Source organism: Serinus canaria, chromosome 11, assembly GCF_022539315.1.
Source record: "Serinus canaria isolate serCan28SL12 chromosome 11, serCan2020, whole genome shotgun sequence".
Lineage (NCBI taxonomy): Eukaryota > Metazoa > Chordata > Aves > Passeriformes > Fringillidae > Serinus > Serinus canaria.
Genome location: NC_066325.1, coordinates 14,232,589 through 14,255,931, shown reverse-complemented (window position 1 = coordinate 14,255,931; position 23,343 = coordinate 14,232,589). Strand labels below are relative to the sequence as shown.

Below are 23,343 nucleotides of genomic sequence, written 5' to 3'. Positions count from 1 at the left end.
GCTGTTTGTTCCTATTTATAGGTCTGCTTGAACAGATTGTGAATTTCCTGTGGTGTGTTCTTTTTGAGATGAGTGAAGCACAATTGTAGTTGTGTGATCACTTCTTGTCTCTTTCATCCAGACATTCTCTTGAGGTTTCTGCTAAATGAAAGTTTTCAGTTTCCCCTGTCCATCACTTGAGTAGGAAGCTCCTCCAGGGTATTTTAGCGCTGTGTTTTGCATTCTGCACAACTCTTGTGATAACTCTTGCTGATGCTGATTGTTTATTAGTTTAGCCTTGGTTGTTTACCCACTCTTAGATTACTGATAGAGCTAATCCAGCATGTCCACACACCTCCCTTATCATCAGCTGTGATACCAGTGTGTGTTTGCAGGGAGGTGGGCTTATTGCTTTCTCTGAGGTCTTTAACTTTCCTTTTTATTTACCTTCAGCCTCCTATACAGGGAATTTCACTGCAGAGCTTTGTTGTAGCCACTGTGGTATCTTACTGTGTGGCCTCATAATTTGGTGATCACTCAGTGGCTCTCTTCTTCTCTCACTGATACATTATTCTGTGCTTTTCTTAATGTTCTTTTTTTTTTTTTCCTCTTAGAGGGACGTGATGGTTTTCTGCACAATCCTGCAGTGCTTTCCCTTGGTACATTATCAGTGTTTTCACATAGGAGGTCTTAGCTTGAAGTGCATTTTATTTGCTGTGAGTCTAATGGATAGGACTAAAATAGATCACTTACAATGTTTTGGTTCCCTCCTGTGAAGTAAGACGTCCGTCATATTCTGCCCTTCAGGTGGAATCAGAGTCAATTCTCCTCAAACTTTTTGCTTGTTTGTTAAAATTGAGGAATAACAGGAAGATATTTATTAGTGTAAGTAGTAAGTTAGTGATAAAGACAGTGATTTGTCATAGGACACTTGCTGGCCTGTAACTCTTTAGGTTTCTTCATTCCAATTTCCTTTGAATTCATTATCTCCCCTACCTGGCAATGTGCTGTGTTTAGAAGTGTCCTCAGTTGGTCATGTAGGTATGTGCTGATATCCTCCCAAAGTAGAGTAAGGCTCATCATGTGCACTGTGTGCTTTCCCTCTCAACACAGAGGCAGCAACTTAAAATGCTGTCAGCTTGTAGTAAATTGAAGGCCAGCTAATGTCATGATATTTGTCCTGTTCTGCTCCATTATCAATATGTTGTGTTCAGCATTTCAAAGTGGTTTTTGTGGTTTTTTTCCTCTATTGAACTTATGATTGCTCAGTAAACTTTGAATTTATTCATTGCTTTAAGCAGTGCAGATCTTACACTGAGATCCTTGTCTTTCAAGTATCTCGTGTGCTTTGTATTGCCTTGTGTCCTGATAATTTATTTAATTTTCCTGATCTGTATGTGGTAACTGTAAAGCTGGCATTGCAGGGCAGTGACTGTGCCAGCATGATCTTTATTTCCTTTTCTATTCTTCATTGTATTGCTGAGGTCTAATAAAAGTCAAACATTCACACATGACTCACGAGGTTGCGTGACTGACCAATGCATCATGATCTCTCTTCAGAAGTGCTTGTAGCTACCTGCCCTTGATCTGCTATTTCTGTGGCCAGGCTTGTGCTTTGGAAGCACAGCTCTGCCATGGGAACTCTGTGTGCTTGGTGGACTTTGCCTGTGCAGCAGGGATACCTGGCAGTGTGGGATGAGGTGCTGCTCCTTGGTTTTTAATGCATGTTTATTAGATGGAGTTCAGGGAGTTACCATGGTCAGTAACAAGAAATCCATCTTTTTCCTAACAAATCTCTCCCCTCAGGGAAATAGTGGTTTCTGAGCGTATGAAACACAACTGTCATTATTTTTCTCCCTTTCTAAGGCTATTTTTCCCCCATAGAAAATACTTCCCTTTTGCTCTAAGTATCTGAATATCTTGGTGTTGTGTTAGGTGGGAGAAGGATGAGTATCCAGGGACTTTTTGATCTGAAGTGTTGGCATGGGTTTTTTGGGTTGCTGGCTTCAGTGCATGTGCACAGACTGGTGCAATTACAGCTTGAATCATAGGTTAGGGGGCAGCTGGTGAACTATGAGGAGGCTGCACCATTCACATGTATCTTATAGCTTCCTGCAGACAGTGGGACATGCTAGAAAGTCATACTGAAAAAAAGAAAACCCAGCAACCTGCTGATGCTCTTTTTTTTTCTCTAAAGGCAAAGCTGTCTGGCATGGATCAGGCTTAGAATTGTTCTCCCTGGTTTTAGAAACACTCAGCTAATGCTGAATCCAAGAATGGTGCACTCAAACTCTGGTCAATGTATCAGTACTGAAATAAAAGATTAAAAAAAAATTAACAATAGGTGAGTTATTCTCTCTCTAGAGCATTACCCCTCTGTAACATTTAGTGAAGTGGTGTTTACATGTAATTATCAAAACAATTTAATCTTAATTCTCCTGAAATTCCTCAGAAAGTCAGCTAGCAGAAGCCCCAGGTGACTTAGTGTTCCTGGTACTGCTAAGGATTTTGAAAGCCTCTTAAATAGTTTTTGTGCTTTCTGCCTTTTTTGACTAAACTGGGTGCACAGTCTTGTTTAAGCCATATTCAGACTGCCTTGTGAGACACGTGCTCATCATCCTCCCACTTCCTAACCCACCTGCACACGGCTGAGACATCTCTCAGGCCTCTTCCCCCCCTTGGCCACGGCACATTGAGCAACTTCCTCTGGCTTTCTTGGTACTGGCAGGGGCCCTAAAACACTGTAAGGAAATACCACAGCTCAGTGGTTGGAGCAGGACACCCATGAGACCTGGCAGGGGCACTTGTTACACATGGCTGGTGAATCCACAGCGGGCTCTCTCCTCTCTCCTGCAGTGTGCTTTGCTACCAGACTTGTGGCAGGGCAGAAAGGAAAGGTCCTGAAGGCAGAACCTGAAGAGACAGATGGGGAGAAATGAAGCTGAGTTCTTGTGTGGATGGGTTTTCTGTTGGTTTAAGTGAGTTCTGTGATGAAGTACTAGAATGGCTGCCCAGGGAGGTGGTGGAGTCACCGTCCATGGATGTGTTTATAAAAAGCCTGGATGTGGCACTGGGTGCCAGGGTTTAGTTGAGGTGTTGGGGCTAGGTTGGACTCAATCTTGAAGATCTCTTCCAACCTACTGGCTCTCTGATCCTGTGAAACTGGTGAGATAAGGGGGTTCCAGTGACCTGCCCAGAGCTGTGTTTCAGGTTCTGTATTCTTCAGCTCTGGGAGCCCCAGGTAGTTCAAGAATTGTGCTTTCCAAGAGTGCTTCCGAGGCAGGTTTGCTAACCTAGTGACCTACATGTTGTGTTGGCCTCAAATGACAGTCTCTTGAGCAGCTGTCACTGTATCCTTTCACAGGAGGAAAGGGAATTTGAAGGGCATTTCCTGCTCTGTCAGTACAGTCCTGAACTTTGTCTAGCAAAGAGCAGCCAGCTTTCCATGCTGGCAGGGAGGGCCACAAAGGTGGCTCTCAAGTCTGCCCACTGAAAGATGAGGCTGTCCTCTGATGCTGCTTCAATTATCCAGACATTGAACTTTGTTCAGCCTGTTTCTAGACATTGTCTGCTTGCCAAGGCTGTTGTCAGACAGTGATAATGCAGGCTTCCAACTGAGGCATTGCTGAGTTTTTCAGCAATGTTATTGAAATTTTACACTGCAAACAGTTTGTGGACATGTGAATTTTAAATGTTCATAATAGCTTAGTCATGCCATGTAGCTGGGCTAAGTTCTGTGGTCTACAGCAGGAGACTCTTCTGCCTTCTACAGAGTAGTTCTACACCCAATGTTCCTCTGAAAACAAGCCCTGCTCTGAGATAGAAGAAAAAAGCACTAAGATTAGTTTAGACAAGAAACAGACAAACTCTGAGTTGCCACTCTTTTTAGCTCGCTTCATGAAGCTGGTGGTTTGCTGACAAGAATCTGTCCCTGCTTCCAGCAGTCCCTCCTTGAAGCAACTTCCTGGTGCCCACAATGTGGTGTCTTGGATGCCCCTGTGCTAGCCCTAATTCTAGTTCCCAGGGCAGGGCTGTGCTGTGACTGAGCTGCTCAGTCTCTTGACTTGCCCCTCAAGATGCTTTTGTGGTTTAGATTTTGCTTGTGCACAAGGTTCTTTAAGTATTGCAAGGAGCTGATCTCTGCATGACTGAAGAGAACTCTTTCACTGGTTTCTTGACACTGATATAGATAAAGCCTTATCCTTTCTGAAATGGACTGTTGTAAATTTTAATAGACAAAGCTTTTGAAAAAGAAAGGTGTTTGGGGGTTTTGGGGGTTTTTTTTGGGATTTCTTTGCCATTCTGTACTTCTGCTTGGTATACAAAGAGTCACTTTCCTTCCAGCATTGTCTATTCTGGAATTTCTTGTGGATTTTTTTGGGAGAGTTTTGGGCTTTTTTGGTGGAGTTTTTTTATTAATATTGACTTCTGATATCATGAATGCTTTTGTCTGAATTGTATTGTTGATAACCCCTTTAACTTTCTGGGCATCAAGGAAGATTAACTTAAATTAATTGAAAGAGTTATTTATAAGCTTCCAAATGAATGTCTGTGCCAAAACCTAATAGAGTATAGCTAATTTATTTTATTTCATGTGCTTGTATCCCTGCAGTTTATAAGATTAGTGTTCCTTGCCATCTACATGGCATTGTCTTTATCTCCCTGCCACTTCTGAAGCAGTGCATTCTCCTCTGCTCCTTGGGCAACTGCTGAGCTTGTTCAGCTCTGCCAGGCCACGTCACCCTGCTGGAGGCACCTCTTGTTCAACTTCACTGGGCTGTCAGATACCACTATCTTTTTAAAAGATCATTATCTCAGAAGTGCTTTCATCTGCCTCAAAGCAGAACTTAAGCTCAGTCTCTGATAAGAAATGTAATGATCCATCAGCTTGGGGAGCTGAGAAGCAGAAAGCGTGATCGATACCAGCCTTGGTTTAGGCATGAAGCAAAGTTGAGGTTTTCTGTAGTACAAAGGACAGTTCCACCTAAATGACAGATGACAAATGATGATCTCTGAGATGGGGAAGCTCAAAAGGTAGTAAATGCTTCAGTTTCTCTTTCAGAAAGAAATCTGAACAATCTGATGCCTGGCATGTCTTGAGCACTAGTGTCTCTGTATCCAGAGGTAAGGGAAAAACTGCAGGGAGGAATCCCTACCAGGCCTGCTCTGGTGAAGCTCATTTAAGTGAGAAAGTGAAGTTCACTTCAAATCTGTGTTGCAATTTTAGTCTTCCTGTACCAGCTTAAAAAAGGAGTTTAAAGGAAGTGAAAAGACAAAGTAGTGCAGTGTGCAAGTGACAATAAAATCTGATTTTCACAGTGAGTCTACAGAAAAAGAAAGTACTGTGGTGGTAGTTACTGTCTGCTTCTATCTGCTTCACATCAAGTCAAACAAGAGATCAGATCCTCCAGCTCTGTGTGTGTGACAAAGATGCATTACCTAGGGAAGGCATCGGGGTTAAAGCCCAGCTGTTTCCATAAGCCTTGTACAGCCCTGGGGTTTTCACTGATGAGCACTTGTACAGGAGCTGGAAAGCTTTGAGATGTGATGAGTCTCCCTTTCTGTGAAACTGGCATGCTCAAAGTCAGTCTGCTTTTGGTTTCAGGTGCTCTTGCCTCAGCAAGAAAGCAACCAGCTGTGGCAGTGACTTTGTGAATTGCTGCATGCCAGTAAAGGCTGCTTCCCATCGTGTTATGACACTAATCATAACCCTCCAAGGTATTTTTAAAGAAAATAGAACTGAATTAGGGGCTTGCTTCAGATTACACAACGTGGTGGTTGGTTACCACATGCCAGAGCACCAGCAGGGTATTTACCTGCTCTTCCTGAAGCCTGTGCTCCCCTGGCTGTGTGCACTGTGTGGTGCCACACTGGACACCCAGCACCTGCTGCTCTTCAGCTGCACAAGTCTCACAGGTGAGAGGTTGTTGTATGTCACTGGGATCTCCTGAGAAAGTTTCCATTTCACATTCTAGTTGTATGTCCTTTACTGGGAATTCTTGGTTTTCAGTATTATCCCCATCATTTCACAGCTGAAAATTCTCCTTATTAAAAAAGCTTGTTTTTCAATCAGGCTTCTTCCTCTTACTCCTGTATCAAAGTTGATTATATTGCAGCAATTCATTGCTGTTTCCTTCTGGTTTGAACTTTCATCTGACAGGCATTGCAAGTATTTCCATCTCTTCCTTTTTAGAAGCATCGTTTCTGTAGGAAAGAAATGCTGAGGAAATATTTCTAATTATTTTATCTTCTTAATAGGAAACTGCTGGCCAAAACTCTTACAGTTTTGCTTTTGAAAACCTATCAGCTTTGCTGTGCGGTTTGTTGACTGAGCTCCTGTGTTACTCTGCTCAAGAGGGGAAATCACTGATCTAACTCTCGTAGTGGTGGCAGAAACTGGAAAAGTGTTTTTGGTAGCTGAAACTTTCCCCATTTATGTGCACGAGGGTTTTTTGTTTGCTTGGCAGTGCACTCCATTTCATGGAAAGAAGAGTCATTTTCCATCATGAGGCAGTATTATGGTCGGCTGTAATTGAATATTTGAGGGGATGAATCACTGACTCTAGGGCTGCACATTGCAGAGAAATGATCCCAGTGCCACTTGGAGCCAACTCCTCCACTGGCGTGCTCGGTTGGGTGATCCAGGGGAGGCCTCTCTGGGGCAAGCTGGGCACCTGCACTGCCAGGCAGGTGCAAACCCCCTCCCACAGCATCCCTTCTAATGGATGATGGTTTTGTCTTTCCCACTTGGACTTCCAGCCACGGCAGGTTGGTCATCCTGTGGAGCTCATGACTCCTTTGTGCATCTGTGCCTGTGCTTGAGCCTGCCAGGAGATCAGCTGCTCCCTGTGGTGGGATGGTCCCAGTGCCAGGGGAGCTGTGTGGGGCACAGGGGGCTGCAGCTGGCAGCTGCTTTTCTCCCAGGCAGGGAAGGTGTCCTGCTCCAGCAGCATCTGACCTGAGGGTTGTGTTGAGGGCAAGATGTGCTGGGGCAGCTGCTCAGTGAGTGTCCCCCAGGGGCTCTCTGGTGTAGAGAAGGTGCTGGGCATTGGCATTTTGTGCTGTTTGGTGAAAGCTGGAGTACCAGCTACTTCTTATGGAATAAAAAATTGTATTTTTATTCGTTTCCTTTGTACTTCAGAACGTTTCTTCCTGCATTAGTGCTCTATCCAGACAAGCTGGTTTGTGAGCAGATCTGTAGCAATCACTCCTACCTTGTGTTCCTAATTATTTAGCCTTTGAGTTTGTTTGAGGCTTGACAATGAGCTCCTTGTGTGTGATGGTGAGCAAGAGCCAAGTGAATGCTGTCCAACCCAGCTCTTTACTAAATAAGGGGAGTTGATCCTGCCATTTCTCTCTTCCTGTTATCTAATCAGCTCTTATAGTGTACTGTCATTTTCTGCTCTGTCTGGAGCAGATATTATTGCTTTTCTTCCTCCTGTAGGGAGTAATTTTGAGGTGAGGAGTTGGTCACTGCTCTGCACTTGGTACTGTGTAATCTGGATTACCAAGGCTGTAGAAACAGATTGGGTTTTCTGTCTCTGTGTCTAGTCCTAAAGCTTTTAGATGAGAAATTGGGTTTTGAAGCCTTAAGAGAATTCCCCTGTAAAAGCTGGATATAGCTGAAAATAAGTGTGGCTTGATGTCATGGCAGGTGTAGGGAGGAGGTGGAGTATGTCTACCTTAGATGCAGTTTCCAAGTGAATTCTCTTTTTTTTTTTCCATCTCTCCTCAGGGACTCCTCAGTGCAGTTCCTAGGAGTGAAAGCAGAGTCAGTAATGACTCAGTGCCCACCATAGAGGCTTACAAAGCACTGCCTTTTCCAAAGAGACTTTGTGTCCTGGAGGAGAACGACCCACTTCTGCCACAGCACTTTGTGAGCTTCCCCAGCCATTCCTGAACCAAGCAAACTTACAGGTGAGTTGATCATAATTACTTGGTTTTAAACATGCTTTAAGTTGTCAGCCAGAAAATAATCAGCTTTAATCTTGACATATGTCTGGTTTTGTTTCTTTAGGTTCTTTAGGTTCTTACTCATTGTTAATCTCTAAAATACAGCTTTTCCATTCTTGTTTTGATGACAATATAGATTCACTGTGTTAACATTTCCATAAGTTACAGAACAACTGTATGCAGATTCTAAATCTGCAACAGTTTTACATTTTAGTATTATCTTGCTAAAAAGCCCTTAAATGACCCAGATTCATAAATACATCCATATTCCCTAGAAAGACATGATTTAACATAACTAGTTCTTTTTAAAATCAAGAAGGTAATTTTAACCAGTTGTAAACTCAGACAATTCTGTTTGAGGTCTTTGCAATCTGCCTGTGACTTGCTGACTGAGGAGGTGCCAGCAGTATTGGCTCAGATGGAAGAACTCTGAGCCTGATGGCCAAACTGCTTAGGGCAAAAAGCAAGCATGATGTGATGCTTGAAACCCATGTGATGATCTGTGGTTTAGGAATTTCTTGGCCAAGTAGTCAAGATCTTGTATTTTTTTTTCCTATTAATATCCTTTGGGGAATTGATTTTATTTTTTTTTCTTAGTTAGCCTCCAGTTAATTTCTTAATACTGAACATTTCACTGTGCTACAAGATGATGTGCTTCACACTACAGAAGAGCCTGTGAGAGCTTGGTGGCAGTGCTTTTCCAGTGACAGCTGACATCCCAAGACTTGCTCATATGACCAATGTCTGGTTCCTGACTGTTGTGATTTTGTCCCAAAGGGCAGCCAGCAATTGCAGAATTGCCAGTTTGCTCTGATGTTGGGGGCCTTCCATATTTAAAAGGTGTCAGCTCTCTTTGACTTTCTTTTGAATTTAGGGTGCTACATGTCTGCTGTTAATGAGATTATTTAATAATTGAAGAATAGTAATAACCTATTACAGGATATTCACCATAACTTCTAGTGTAAATTATTAGCTTGATTCTTGAAAGGATAAAAATTACTTACTTATTCTGACATGCCTGAAGTGTGTAAGTAGTGAAATTATATCTTTTGTAGGGTTTTATATTACCTGAGACTTTAAGTAATGTTCTATAGAAATATGCCCTATGCCTTGAAGCATGACTTGTTATGAAATGGGGCTTTGAATCCTTTTCCTCTTGCATTTTCAGGTTAATTATTTGGAGAGACTGCCTCGTGGTCTCAGTTGCTACTGGGTCTGTATGTGATCCAAACCATTTGAATGAAGAACAGAAGAATGAATTAGTCTTTGTTCCCAGAAATGGGAGATTGGTTTGACACTAGATCCAAACAGGCACACAGCACCCATTTCAAAATCCCAGTTAGATTTGTAAGGCATTAAAATGGTGTCTATAATTCCTGTTTAATTCAGTGTTGGTGCTTCTTTGGGTGAAAATACAGGAGATGTAGGCATGTTCCAAAAATGTGTGTTTATGCACAGGTGGACCAAATGGTTCTCTGTTAAATCTACTGTTTGTTGAGATAAACCATAGCTGTAAGATTAGTTCTTTACAATTTTATCGGGTTTATGGTTTGGAAATGTTACTGATGTGAAATGAGAGCCTGAAGTGTACATCCTTTATTGGGGTGGCATAAGCCATTTGTCTCTGTAAAGGGCACATGAAACTGGTATGTTGATACTTAGTATTTAAAGGGTAGCAGTGTGGGACATTTACAGGCAAACTTGTTCCTCTGTGTCCAAAAGCCATGAAGGAGCTGGGAGGTAATAGGTAGTGTAGAAGGGAATGGTGTGTGGGTGAGAGCTCCTTACCAGGGGAACTTCCTCCTCCTCCTCTTCCTTCCTTTCCCTTTGCCCACAATAGAGTTCAGGTAAAGCCTTGTGTTCCTTAGCTGCTTTATTCACCAGAACTGGTGGTGTTTACTAAAATAGGAATTCTTCTCTTGTTTTCTACCAGTAATAACACTGACTCTTGTTCTATGTTTGCTTTTTCAGACCTCCTTCTGGATGACCAATGTGTGTTTTAAGTGATTCTGTCAGCAACCAAGTCTCCAACTTCCCACTCATTCCAGCTGGTAGCAGCATTTAAGATGCAAAAAGATCACAATCCTGGATCGCACAAACACTTCTCTTAAAACTTCCTAGATGATTGTAGTTGCTTTGGTTGTGTTCTATGCTAGCAGAAGCCTTTTCCAAGCTCTGCTGTTGACTCTAGAGCACCACATTCCCCATTTCCTGGGAGCCTTGGGGGCTGGCAGCATGGGAAACTCGTGCGTTTGCCGCGACGACAGCGGGGCCGAGGACAACGGGACCTCTCAGGGCCGGCAAACAGAGCACGGCAGGACACACATCCCTGAAGCAAGGAGCCACCCAAGGGACCCTGTCCGTCCACCCAGGAGGGGTCGAGGGCCTCATGAACCAAGGAGGAAAAAACAGAATGTGGATGGGTTGGTGCTTGACACACTGGCTGTAATTCGGACGTTGGTAGATAAGTAAGTACCTCCTCAAGGAATAATTCAACATGAATGAAAATGTTCTTGTCTCCTCTCAAACTGTGGCTCCAGCCTCTCACCGATCTACACCTGACCCTCCCTGGAGCAGCTGCGTGTTTCCATCTGGAGGCTTAGGAGAGGAGCATCTTTCCTAGGTAATAGAAGTAGCTCCTGAGTGCCCAGGTACAGACTCTTCCAGGAGCTGAGGAGCTTTCTCACAGTTCCTGTATGGGCCTACACCCATGTGGGATGAGGAGTGTGTTCAGGATTTCTTACCTGGCACATATACACAGTTTAGGAAGCAATAAATGCTCCAGAGGCTGGGAACTTCTGTCCTAAAACTTGGTTGTTGTACAGTTTTCTGTTTGCAGGCTGGATTTTACTTCTTTGGAAATGGTGAAGCAAAATAAGGGAGCTTTGATCTTTGTTAGCCTGGATAAACAGACTGAGGTTTTCTTTCCAGTTGTGAGTCTGACTACTTTTTCAAGATCACATGTTGTGACTGCCCAACTCACAATCCCAGTATTGCATTCCTGGCATGCTCAAAGCATCCATTAAGGGCGTGGGGGATATTTATGGGCTCATCCATTTTTTGGTCTTTTTTTGGTTTTGTGTTGCTTTCTACAAAGCTTTAAAAGGACCTAAAAATTATGGGTTAAGTCAGCTCAACACCTTTTGGGTTAGGTGCAGGCTAGGAATTGGAAAGACCAGAACTGAAAGAAAGACACTATTCCAGCCTGACAGCTGGGGTTTGAGTTTTAGATGGATGAGACTCAAAATAAGTGAGCCTTGATTCATATACCTGCATCAGCTCTGCATTGTGCCTGCAGAGAAGGAGTTTGCCTTCCTGCTGTCAAAGGCTTTAAGTGAAAATATCAGGATTGATGTTTTTCATGAACATTTAAGTCTAAGGTATGTGTTTTCTTGGTTTTTTTAACAGGTTTTATTTTGTGCTCTGTCTTCAAATCATGGCAAATGTTTTTTAAAGTGTCTGCCCAGTCTCACATGCCCTTTCCCTCAAGTTCAGCTCCTTAAGCTGTTTCACAACACTTCTCTGCACAGTTGATCCTGTTCCTGTGGGTCTTGCAATCGGTTTTGTAATCTTGTAAGCACTTTCCTATGCTACTGAGAGACAATAAGCATGGTTATTTCACTGCCCATGGAGTCCTGTTTCTGATGATTCCTGAAGCTGCTAATTTTTATGGGGGCTTTTATACAGACTACAGTAAAATGCACTGTGATAAGGAATAAATCATTGCTTTCCCTGTTTGCTATTTGTTTGGTTTTTGTTGGGGTTAATTTTTTTTCTTGTTGTTTTTGGCTTTATCAAATCTCAAAGTTCTGACCTAAAACAAATCTGACAACTGATTTTTTTTTCTCTCCTATCTAGAGATAGCTGCTTCCTAGAAGTTGAATTTTATAAACTCAGAAGGATAATTTCTGTATTTTGAGGCTTATATGAAAAGCTGCCTTGCAAATTAAGAAATTATCAAAATGGCTCTTTTGTTTCAAAATGAGGAAGGTGTGTCCTGGAGGGGATGTTAGAAATTAAGTGGTTAAAATGGCAAATCAGTGGGACAGGATTGTCCTGTGCTCAGTGCCAGTACTGTAAGAAGCTGCTACTCGTGACAAAATCAGAAATCTTGCAGATAAAAATGTCATCTTTTTTATTGTAGCCTTTACTTGTACTTATGGTTGGGAATTTTTGTTGGGGTTTTTTTCTCATTTCTTTGAATCTTTTTATCCTTTTTCTGGTGTAATTCTGGCTGCAAAACTGCACTTTTGTTCTTCTGGGCAGATTACTTTCCAGAAAAAAGGTGAAGATGCCTTGAGTTAAAAAAACAACCCAACTATTTGTTTCAAATGTTGTAGCAATATAAAAATGCATTAAACTGGACTTTAGCATTTTCTTGTGGAAATATTTAAGAATGTGCTCACCTTTTTATAAGAAAAGAAATATATGTATTTATGTCATATCTGCCATCAATGCTGAGATTTTTCTCTTTTTTATGACTAATCTCTCAAATTAGGTAGTTTTATTATCTCCATAAGTAATGTCTTGAAATTTTCTAAAATTCCTCTGTATTTCACATTTCCAATTTCTTTTCAGAGTTGTGTGATAGAGTGAGTGTGGAACATAAAGTCTAAGCCTGGGGTTAGTTCCCAGTGCTAAGGAGCACTGAATAAAGTATTTTAGGACATGCTGCTGGATAAGCTTTGTCTGGACCTAGAGGTGCTTACTGAACAGGACTTTGGGGTCTTGCTTTAGGTACTTTCACTGGCAGTGCCTGCTCAGATACACACATGTGTCCATAGCTCTGCCCTTACTCCAGCAAACTGGACTGAGGACCTGATCTATTGAACTTCTTGTGGTTTTCATGTTGGAAAATGGCTTGGATGAAATATTTTCTGTTAAACTGCCTTAATTGTTTCTTTTAACAACTCTTGTTGAAGACAGTGATGCTGTTAGGTGGCTTCCCATTCAGGTTTTGTGGTGGTTTTTAAATATTAATATATTTAGCAGAGAATTTCTGAGAAAAAATCCTGTTGAAGTGATGCCCCTTGTGCACTGCTCTGGGTACACTTTGTGACCTCTGACATGCAGTGCCTCATTAGGTACTGCAAGGAACCTGCTAATGAACAGCACCAAATCTTGGCATTATGCTCAGCTCTTAAACATGCAGATGTGGATCACAATTTCACTTGTCAGCTGTTGCAGACATGCAGATGTTGATGTTGAGCCAGAGAGAGGCTCAAATCCCATCCGTGTTTCAGATCTGAAAATTACATTAGCAATCTGCATCCTGTGTAACTTCCTTTTCTTAAATGGTTACTGGATTTGTTTTCTGTCTGTGAGTAATCATTTTATTCATTGTATTATGCTAATGATTGTGCATAAATTTTGACCTGTGTAATATCTCTTTCAGTGACCAGGAGCCTCCTTATTCAATGATCACGTTGCATGAAATGGCAGAAACAGGTATCAAGGCATTGTGTTGGGCATTTCAGTTGTGACTCACAAACAAAAGAAACGAAACAAACCCCAAGCCCCTCTTTTCTTTGCAAAGAAAAATGCACCTCAGCTGGGTGTGTTGGGGTGTGGTGTAGCTCTGGGGTTGTGGGAACCAGAACAAAGTTCTGCCCTTCAGAGCTTCACTGAGCTCATGCATTGACCTGAGTTTGTAAGAATTCATTGAAAGTTCCCAGGTGAAATCTCCAGAAGCAGCCAGTGTATGGCCACAAACACACTGTAGTGGCATTAAGCCCTAAGCCACCAAGAGTGGCTGTTTGCAGCTGAGCAGGAGCATCCTATACCTGTACCTGATGTGGGCCAAGACTGTGTGCTCCAGTGTTAGCACAGAGCACATTCCTTTGGTTTGGGACTTGCTGACCTGGGACCTCTGCTTTACTTTGTATTTGTCCCAACCCTGTCCCTAAGTGTTCCTGCAGGACAAGCAGGGGCTGTTCCATCTTTGTTACAGTAGGAGAAATACTCCCAGCTTAAGACTTCAACAAAACTTCTGGTTTAGTTGAATTTTTACTTCTCTACATAGTAGTGTTGATAATTGTCTTAGGAAATATATTTCTGTATTAAAATAAGTTAATCTGGTTAGATATTACAGCAATTCAATAAAATGTTTTTAAGGGGAATGTGCTAAGATAACCCCCAATGTGTTGTTGTTGTAGGGAATACTGCTTCTTCAACCTCACTCACCTGCAGACACAGATTGTCTTTATTTTCATTTCTAAAGGAGCTATTTTCTTGTACATCCAAATCTGTTTACTTTATCAGTAGTTGAACATCTTCTTAGTGGATGTTTGCTTGCAAGTAAAAGCTCTTGTCTACTCATTCAACAGTGAGAGCTGCTCCTTAGGAAAACAAACATTCTTTAGCCCAGCGGGCATGGGAAAAAAACAGTTTCTCTGTTACTCTCTGTTACTTCAGGGAACTCAGAGGGATCTGATTCTGGTTAAAAGAAATTATTTTCTGAGTGTCATTGTGTATGTAGCATTTACCACTTAAGAGTTGACGTTGGCTGCTGAACTCTGAGTATCACACTAGAGCAAAGTACTTGTCCAGACCACTATGAGTATTCCTTCCTAACAGCAGTAGGAACTAAAGTATTTCTGGCCTGGGCAAGACTCTTGTCCAAACCATACAGGTGTTCCCTATTACCCAAGCTGCTGTAAACTTTTTCTTTTTTGAATTTAAACTTCTAAACTACTGCAAAGTAAGACAGTGGTGTAAAAAGCAAACTGTTTTTCCTGCTGTCTCTAAGCTCACTGGGTAATTTTGAGGATTTTTCAGTTTACATTTAGGGGTGTACTTTAAATACTTCTGAATTGCACTGTTAATTCTGAGTGTGACTTCTGTTTTGTGGTTGACAGATGAAGGCTGGTTGGAAGTTGTTCAATCTTTAATTAGAGTTATTCCATTAGAAGATCCCCTGGGACCAGCTGTTATAACGTTACTGCTTGATGAATGTCCTCTGCCAACAAAAGTGAGTCAAAAGCAGATGCATTTATCTGTGAATGTCTGTTACTTGTGGTTGCCACACCCAGGATCCCTTTGAGTGCCTTTCACCGGTGATGCAAGACTGATAGTAGTTCAGAAAATGGGTGTAACATTTAACTTCAAGTAGTTTGGGTGGCTTGGTGTCTAAATGCTAATTAATGGTAGGAGTATTCCCCAAAAAAAGATAAATTTGATCCGTGGAGAAGGAACCAGAGAGCCTTGGGTTTTGGCTGCTTTTCCTGCCACTCTCTCCTGATCCGTGGTACTTACACTGTGCAGGGAAGGTGTGCAGGTGCTACAGAAGCTGCCCTAGTTCTGCCCTTTTGTTCTCTCATTTGCAAAGCTGCACGTTTACAAGTCACTTTTGAATTTGTTCCTGCCCTGCACGTGAGGAATGCAATGCTAAAGGGTGTGTTAAGCTAAACAAATTACATTTTTCAACTATGAAATACCTATATATGGTTTTGGCAAATAAGAATCCTTTTGTTTTACTGGCCACTAATCTGGTTTTGGGCAGAAAGATGACCTGAGGTGTTCATGCTATGTTGGTGCAGGTGTGTAACTGAAAGCCTCAGGTGCTTAAAGATGCTAAACATGATGTTTGTACAGAGAACTTGTCTATCTTCAAATGTTTGTCATTATCATTTCTTCAGAAACTGATGATCACATCATTGGTTTCATTTCTCAAGCTCCTGATGCTGCCAATTTTAGTCTTCCATTGGTGTTGTTAGGGATACAGAGAGCTGATTGTATCAGTGGCTGGAGAACTCGTCAAGCTCTCAAACTACCTGAAGTGGGTCTGTTTCCTCTACTGATTAAAGTTATGTGAGACTTTTAAACAAGAGAAATGTATATATACTCTCACAGACTGCTGAGTTATTTTGAAAACAAAGCTGTGTCTAGAAACTTTGTCTGCTTTAAAAAAGAAATCAGGAAGTAGAGACCACTGTAAATGCACATAGGGAGAGTGATTTTGGATTTTTTGTTTGGCTCTACAATGTCCTCAGCAATCAAATGATTTGCTTTTCAAAAGCCAAGTGACTTTCATTAGGGAGCTGTTAAGGAGTTTGCTATAAAATAGTTGACCTTATCAAGACAAGGAATGAGGTGCTTGTTTTTCTGGGGGGCACAGTGGTTTTTTCCTGTGTAGCTTCTTTGCAGCACAAGGAGCTGCAGCTGTGGAGTCTGCTGGCCACATGCAGCCTTATAAAGTGCGTGCTGCTGTCCATTTTCTTTCTATACAGTTTAATTTTTTAATCTTAGAGATTTTGAGTAAATGCCTCACTTCCATGACAGCTGCAGAACAGCAGTATACTGTATTTTATTTTCTGGTTTTGCAGGCTATAAAGTCCATAAAGTTAAAAGGGCAGTGCAGTAAACTGTTTATTCTGTAAAGTCTTTATTTAACTCAAAATACTTGATCTCTCTGAGAGTTCTAATAATGGCTAAAAGCAGTATCAGTATGTCAAGAGTCTAATTTTAGTGAGTCCTTTCCATCCCAAGTCTGTTGCTCAGTCATTCTTTCTTCTTTCTCTGTTCTTTCCACTTAGCTCAGTCCTGTTCATCAGTTCTGTTTTTGTGGCTTTCCTTTTAAGAATATAACTACTTTTCAGGGTGATCTCTGTACAGACCTCAGACTCAAGCACAGTCAACTGATTCAAATGTGGCTCAGAACACAGTTCAAAAAAACACATCTATTCAACTTGAGCAGTGCTCATTTTTCCTCCAAATGGCTGCTGATGACTTCAGTATGAGGAGTTCTTCTATTCTAATTAGATCCTTGCCTGAGATTATGCAGTTTCAATCTGAATCAGCTGAAACTTTCATGAAGGCTGGAAAGTTGAGGAGGATTTGGAACTTTTCAGGGCGTGGTTCTCCCTGTGGGATGACTTGTTCTGGCTCTAGATTAACCTCTAACTACCCTGAAAATGCAGAGAATGCTCTAGACCTATCTGGAACTGTATTCATACCATACTGCCTGAACAAAGCATGGCATTTTACTTTATTATCCTCCTTGGTTACTTCCTAAATTTGTGTGACTACAGAAAACCACTTAGGCTCTCAAGAATACAGATTAACATCTTGTAAAACTGACAACATCCCAAATTTATGATGGGAATGTGGGCTTTTTGGGCAAGGGGCATGTCTCTTTAGTCCTGAATTCTGAAATCTGAAACAGTCCTTTTCTTCTAAAACGGGTGTGAGTTTTAGGACACTGGAAATAGATCAGATGGCAGTGGTGCCATATGTGTTAACTGGTTCCTCTTGCCTTGGGGAGCTTACTTAGGTATGTCCAGAAATGTCCTGAGCTGTTGATCCCAACAACCAACAATCTGTTGGTAATTTTAAAGTTACAACTCTTGGGTCTGTTGAACTTTTCTTCTCCTCTGTCCGTCATTACCTTATCTTAGAAGATAACCGCCCCATGGTGTCTGTAATATGATGCTGACTTTAGTAACGTGTAAAAACAATCTGGTTTTAAGATACTGAATTAGGGGGTAACTGTCAGTAACATTGAAGAGATTTCTGATTTTTTCTTTTGCAGGATGCATTACAGAAGTTAACAGAAATATTAAACTTGAGTGGAGCTGCTGCTTGCCAGGACTCTTGTCACCCTGCCAAGCACCGGAACACGACCGCAGTGCTCGGCTGCTTGGCAGAGAAATTAGCAGGTAAAGCCCTGGCCTTCTCCTCACAGCTGGCACTTGGCTCTCTGCAACACCTTCTGCTTTAGCACCCACCAGGCACAGGGCAGAGGTGTTTGCTTAGAGCTCAATAATATTCTGCATCCCAGGGTTACCAGGTGTGACAGAATCTGTTTGATTCAAGTGTCTGAATGAGCCATTGACAAATCCTTCTGATGTGTGGTTAGTGATAGGGGATCATTGGTGGTTATATTGCCTTAGCACTGGTAATCAGTCTCTTCTGCAGCCCCACTCTGGCTGTGAACTGCTGAGGACACATTCTCTAGAGTGTAGGCAGGAATATCAAGCTAGTGGTCTTGGAGGCTGTATAGAAATCCAAAAGAAATATGCTTTTTCCAGTAGACATGTCCTATTCTATTGTAGATAGCTGTAAAGATTCTCTTCTGTGTTGCTTAAAAGAAAATTGCTGAGATTCTATTTTAAGGTGACTTCATATAGAATTTTATTCTGTCATTCCTACCTAGTACACAGCTGTAAACTGATGGTTAAGCTCCCCTTCTGCTGGTGATCTCTTTTGTATCTAGCTTTTTTATTCCTTTTTTGAGAGTGGACAGGGAATAGAGGGGAAAACAGTGATTGTCTGATGTCACCTAATGGTTATTAAAACCCAGTTGCTGTATTTCTGTGGGGAAAAAACCCCCAAGATCTGGAAGTGTTTTTGTACTGTAGTACTTCTACTGTATGATACTAAGTCAAAATGAGCTATACTGTATCTACTTCTATCTCAGTGGACACAAATCTCATTGTGTCAGCTCAGGCAACAAATTTGTTAATGAAGTGTTGGAACCCACTGCAAGTTCTTAAGAGCTTGTAGATGCCAGAGTTTGATTCCCTCATGTCTCTCTCTTGATTAAGTGGACACTATTTCAGGGCTTTTCCATTTTAAATTGGCTGCTGGCTCTGGTGCTGCTGCAAGCTGTGTAATTAACTCTCAAGTTGGCTGTTTCAGGTGCTCAGTTTTGCTCATTTTGGGCTACTGCCAAGATGGAGCTGGTCTTTACAGCCTCTGGAAGTGGAAGTGAAGGGGAGACAGTCTTTTTTGACTCTGGAAGTGAAGGGGAGACAGTCTTTTTTCAAAAGTAAAAAGCACGAAAATGCTGAGGGGAGGCTGCTGGAGTCTTACTGCAGAATCTCTAGCTGGAACTCTGTACCCACTTAGAGCAGTGAACTGAACAGGACTGTAATGTGCCAGTCACTGTGTAATTATTAAATGTGCACCAAGTATTTTACTAGAAACAATGATAATTGTTTTAAATTATACTTTTGCTTTGCTGTGAAATTGTTTGGTGTTCTTTAATTTGTTACCTTGTGTTTAAAAGCTCTGTGGTGATGGGTATGTGGTACTTCCCATGGAAGGATTTCATTCTTGATGTTTTTGCAGGTCCTGCAAGCATAGGCTTGCTCAGCCCAGGCATATTGGAATATTTACTTCACAGCTTGGTAAGTGTCTTTGATCTTTCTGTATGTATTCATACATAGCAATTAGAATGCAATTTTATTATTATTATTGTGAAAAGTTGAAGTCATGTCTGCTAAATATGGCCGTGTATGTTACAAAAAGCTGAAATTCCAGAGCCTGTGGGATCTCCATCCTTGGAGATAATGAGAAGTCAGTGGAACAAGGCTTTGGGTAGCCTGATCTTTCTGTATCTCCACAGGAGGGTGGAATACAGGAATTTTGGAGGCTCCTTTGAACCTTTGACTTACAGCTCTTCTTGTCTGTCTATACTGGATATTTATTAATTAACTTTTTCTTATTGCCCATGTTTAGAACTTCCAGTCCCACCCAACAGTGATGCTTTTTGCACTAATAGCACTGGAGAAGTTTGCACAAACAAGTGAGTATTGGCCTGGTACTGCTCTTAACACCATGGCTTCTGCATTATTGTCACTTGCTTTGCCTGATCACTTGTGAGCATGAGAGCCTGCATTGGTATTTATTGCTCTAGTGACATCCCTCTTCCCCTCAAAACCCCTGAGATATGTGCTGAAACTTATTTTCCCTGTTAGAAATTGCTGTAGAAGGATTTGTGACACAAGGCCTTTGTCACTGACATAAATCTGTATTAGAGCTGGACAACAGCAACAGCACTGAGAGCTTGTAGGCAGGAAAAAATATTTTTTGCTTTAATGACACCCTGACTCATAAACCCTTAAGAGATTTGCTGAAACTGGCCTTCTCATCTGAGAAGTTACTACATAGTGACTTATGACATGAGACCTTGTTACTTGAAAAGAAATCAATCAGTATTTGGGAGATGGAGAACAGCTGTGAACAGTCTCTTGATGATTAAGTTCCATGCCGAGAATGGTAAATCTGAATGAAGACAATTCTGCTTGGGGAAACATTTTCCTGCTTGTAATATTGAGGTTTAGCTGTGTGTAGAGATTTCTACTGCATTTGTAAGATGTTATTATTTTTAACTTATCCCTAGCTGATAGCAATTCTCTTTCCCCTTAAATTGCAGGTGAAAATAAAATGACAGTTTCTGAATCGTGCATTAGCGACCAGCTGATCCTGTTGGAGAAATGGACAGATAACCCTGACTACTTAAAACGCCAGGTTGGATTCTGTGCCCAGTGGAGTTTAGACAATCTGTGTAGGTATAACAAAGGGATGGATTAATTAAATAGTAATCACTCCTCCAAAGAGATGGAGGACTCCTTTTGGGTTCATTTTTTATGAGCACTTAGTGTACCTGGCTGTGTTTGTAATATCTCCTTGAAAAAGAAAACAAAACCCAAAAAACCACACCAACAAATATATCCAGTGTAATGGTGTGGAACGAAAATTTTGGCAAGGAAGATGTTTTTGAAAGGAAGTGGCTTGTACTCAGCATGTGGAGCTGCAGTGAAAATTCTTCTTTGCACCAATTTCCTGTAACCCACACTTCAGCCAATTTGCTGAGTGGCTCAGCAGTGCAGCTCTGTCTCTGTGGAATCTCTGGGTTGCTGACATATCCTGGTGATGGCCACTCCTGTGGTCATTCCCCACTGGCACAAAGAATTACTGAAGACTTTTTAAATTAGATATACTATTTGATTTTTGTGATCAAAATTAAAATATTGTTTGGCAAAGTACTGCTCAAGGTCGATCTTTTGGATTATTAAAAATCCACTGAATTTGCTTGTTTAGTTGTGATTTCAAGGGTGCAGCAACTCTAATGACCTTGTATTTTCTAATGCCTTTTAGATAAATTTGGGCAAAAGGTCTGTTGGGCTTTAGGGGGTTTAGTCAGCTTATGGAAAGCCAGTGTCAGCTGTGTTTAGTAAGTGTCTGTGTAAGTGTTGTAGCAAGTTTGAGTTATATGAAGGGTCCTCAGATAAGATCTTTCACTTGTAAATTAACATGTATATGTCACCAATTTGACACCTGGCCAGAGAAATGCTTCTGATCCTTCCATGTAGAACGGGCAAGCAGGGAGAGAGGGAGCTGCTTTGGCTCAGTTCAAGTTCATCACCTAAAAATGAGATGGTAGAAACCTTTAAATCCTTGTTTTCCCCTTCTTCCTAAGCCAAATCTGTTTCTACTACAATGAATCAGAAAAACTCTGCCCACTGAATATACAAATGCAATGGTAAATCCTGAAGCAGTGGCATCTTGGTGTGAACTTGGATGCCTTCCATTTGCCTGTGGGTTTCCTGCAAGTACTAATTAGATTGTGAGAGCTCTAGTCAGAGGCACAGGTCATGCTTTCATGTTTGGAGGGTATTTAATACACACTCTATTGAAAGCTGTTTTCATGCAGGCAAAATGTCAGTGTTTCATTCAGCTATGCCAAAAACTACCTGGATCCTAGAAAGATGAGATTGTCATTGTATGAAATGTTTAAAATCAAGTTTTGCTTCAGCAGTAACTAACACTGGTTGGGATTTTTTTTTTTCCTCCAGTTTTAAAAGAAGGCAGGCAGTTTACATATGAGAAGGTTGACTTGACCAACATTAGGGCCATGCTGAACAGCAATGATGTCAGTGAATACCTGAAGATCTCACCACATGGATTAGAGGTAGGAATTGTTTAATGTATTCAGCCTGAAAAAGAGGCTGAAGAAAAAGGCAGGTTTTGCTTTGCACTTGCTCCTGTGATTTTGTAGAATGAATCCATGTTGTCTGCCAGCTTTGTACAGAAAACTTGATTTGTCAAAGGGTTGTAACATCACTACACTGATCTCAGTTGTAGAAATGTCCACACTGAAGTAATTCCTGTGCCCCAAAACTTCAGGCAAGTGAGGAGGACTCTTAAGAGTCAGGTGGCTTTTCATTTACTTTGTGAGCAGTTTTAGTCAAAATATCATTCTATTGTTTGTCCTGTCTCATCTTGAAAAGCTTACAGCAGTCAGATTTTTGTCTCAGCCACGTGTGGTTTTTTTCCTTCCTCTCTAACTCCTTCTAAAAACTTTAGAGTTTCCTCTCTTGGCTGTTGTCTGAAATGCCTCTAAAATTGTTGGTATATTCTTATACTCAAGAAACTTGAACCAGGGCAGGAAGGTGTTTGGGTGGTGATTTGTGGAGCCAATGGGTTTCTGTCTGGTTTTGGTAGGCGCGATGTGATGCCTCATCCTTTGAAAGCGTGAGATGCACGTTCTGTGTCGACTCTGGAGTCTGGTACTATGAAGTCACTGTCATTACTTCAGGAGTGATGCAGATAGGATGGGCAACCAAAGACAGCAAATTTCTCAACCATGTGAGTACCTGTAATATCATTGAGCTGGTGATGTAACCTCAGTATTTTCCTTCTTACAGCATCTGTGAAAATAGCTCCAGTTATTGTGTGGTTTTAACTGAGCACTTGTTTCCTTCAATTATTCTGTGTCCATGAAGAGCTGGTTTTGCTGAATTTGCTGGTACAAGAGAAGTAAGTTATTGCTACAGACTGACACTGTTCACCTAAGTCATGCAGAGCTGCAGCAGAGACAGCTTGTTATCTGCTGGCTGTTGTGTGAAAACCATAGGGAACTTATTTATTTTGTGCAGCATAATCTCTTGGAAATTCTTTAGATAACAGTAGTTACTCTCTGTTTTTGGAAGCAAAAAATAAGTCACCAGGAACAGCAGTTTCTCGTACACTGTCCTTTACACAGGTCACCAAGCAGCCATTTCCTCATCCTCTCTAACACATTTTCCTAATAAATTAACTTTCACAAGGGAAATAACTCAAATTCACTCTGGGATAACATGGTATCGTTGGACTTGGTGGTAGCAGCAATATGGGACAGTCTTGGAATGCAAAAGCTTCTTTTTACTTAAAAATAAGGATTAAAAGAATATTTAACTCTCTACCTTCTTGCCTTTTCCTGAGAGTACAGAACAAGTCTGCTGTCTTCTTTTATAGCTTGCTTTACTGTCTTTCTCATCCAGATAATTTTGTATCTTATTCTTAGTTCTAAGTATTTTTCTTCCTACTGTTTACTTGTAAGATTATGTACTTGCTAGCATTAAAGCAAAATGTGCCATGTGCACATGAAGCCCAAACGTAATCCATCATCATGGAGATGTCACTAGGCCTTCTTTCTTCGTGGTAACTCTGCATGGCATAGGATGTCTTTTGGAGCTACAATGCGCCTGGAGCAATGGGCTTCATGATTTTCAGAACCCTAACCCTAGGCGTAACCCTAATCCCAGCAAGAACAGCAAAAGCAGGATAGGATTAGGGCACATTGCAAGGAGAAATTTGTTGAGGAGGCCATGTTGTGGCAGTTTTGCGCTCCCCAGGGGATGCCTT

General features: G+C 41.4%; 1 protein-coding gene across 2 annotated transcripts in view; it reads left to right on the top strand.

Annotated features, from left to right (window-relative positions):
- Positions 1-23,343, top strand: part of RSPRY1 (ring finger and SPRY domain containing 1) — a 36,341-nt gene that overhangs the window by 2,220 nt on the left and 10,778 nt on the right. Inside the window, exons 2-12 of one of the 2 annotated variants that reach the window (XM_050978930.1) lie at positions 7,715-7,896; positions 8,530-8,772; positions 9,904-10,400; positions 13,328-13,380; positions 14,790-14,902; positions 17,462-17,588; positions 19,003-19,061; positions 19,393-19,459; positions 20,090-20,221; positions 21,513-21,628; positions 22,162-22,305. In XM_050978930.1, the coding sequence (XP_050834887.1) occupies positions 10,054-10,400; positions 13,328-13,380; positions 14,790-14,902; positions 17,462-17,588; positions 19,003-19,061; positions 19,393-19,459; positions 20,090-20,221; positions 21,513-21,628; positions 22,162-22,305 (1,158 nt within the window). In that variant the 5' untranslated portion in view covers positions 7,715-7,896; positions 8,530-8,772; positions 9,904-10,053. The remainder of the gene's footprint in view (positions 1-7,714; positions 7,897-8,529; positions 8,773-9,903; positions 10,401-13,327; positions 13,381-14,789; positions 14,903-17,461; positions 17,589-19,002; positions 19,062-19,392; positions 19,460-20,089; positions 20,222-21,512; positions 21,629-22,161; positions 22,306-23,343) is intronic. The other variant, XM_030227606.2, reaches the window with a different exon arrangement.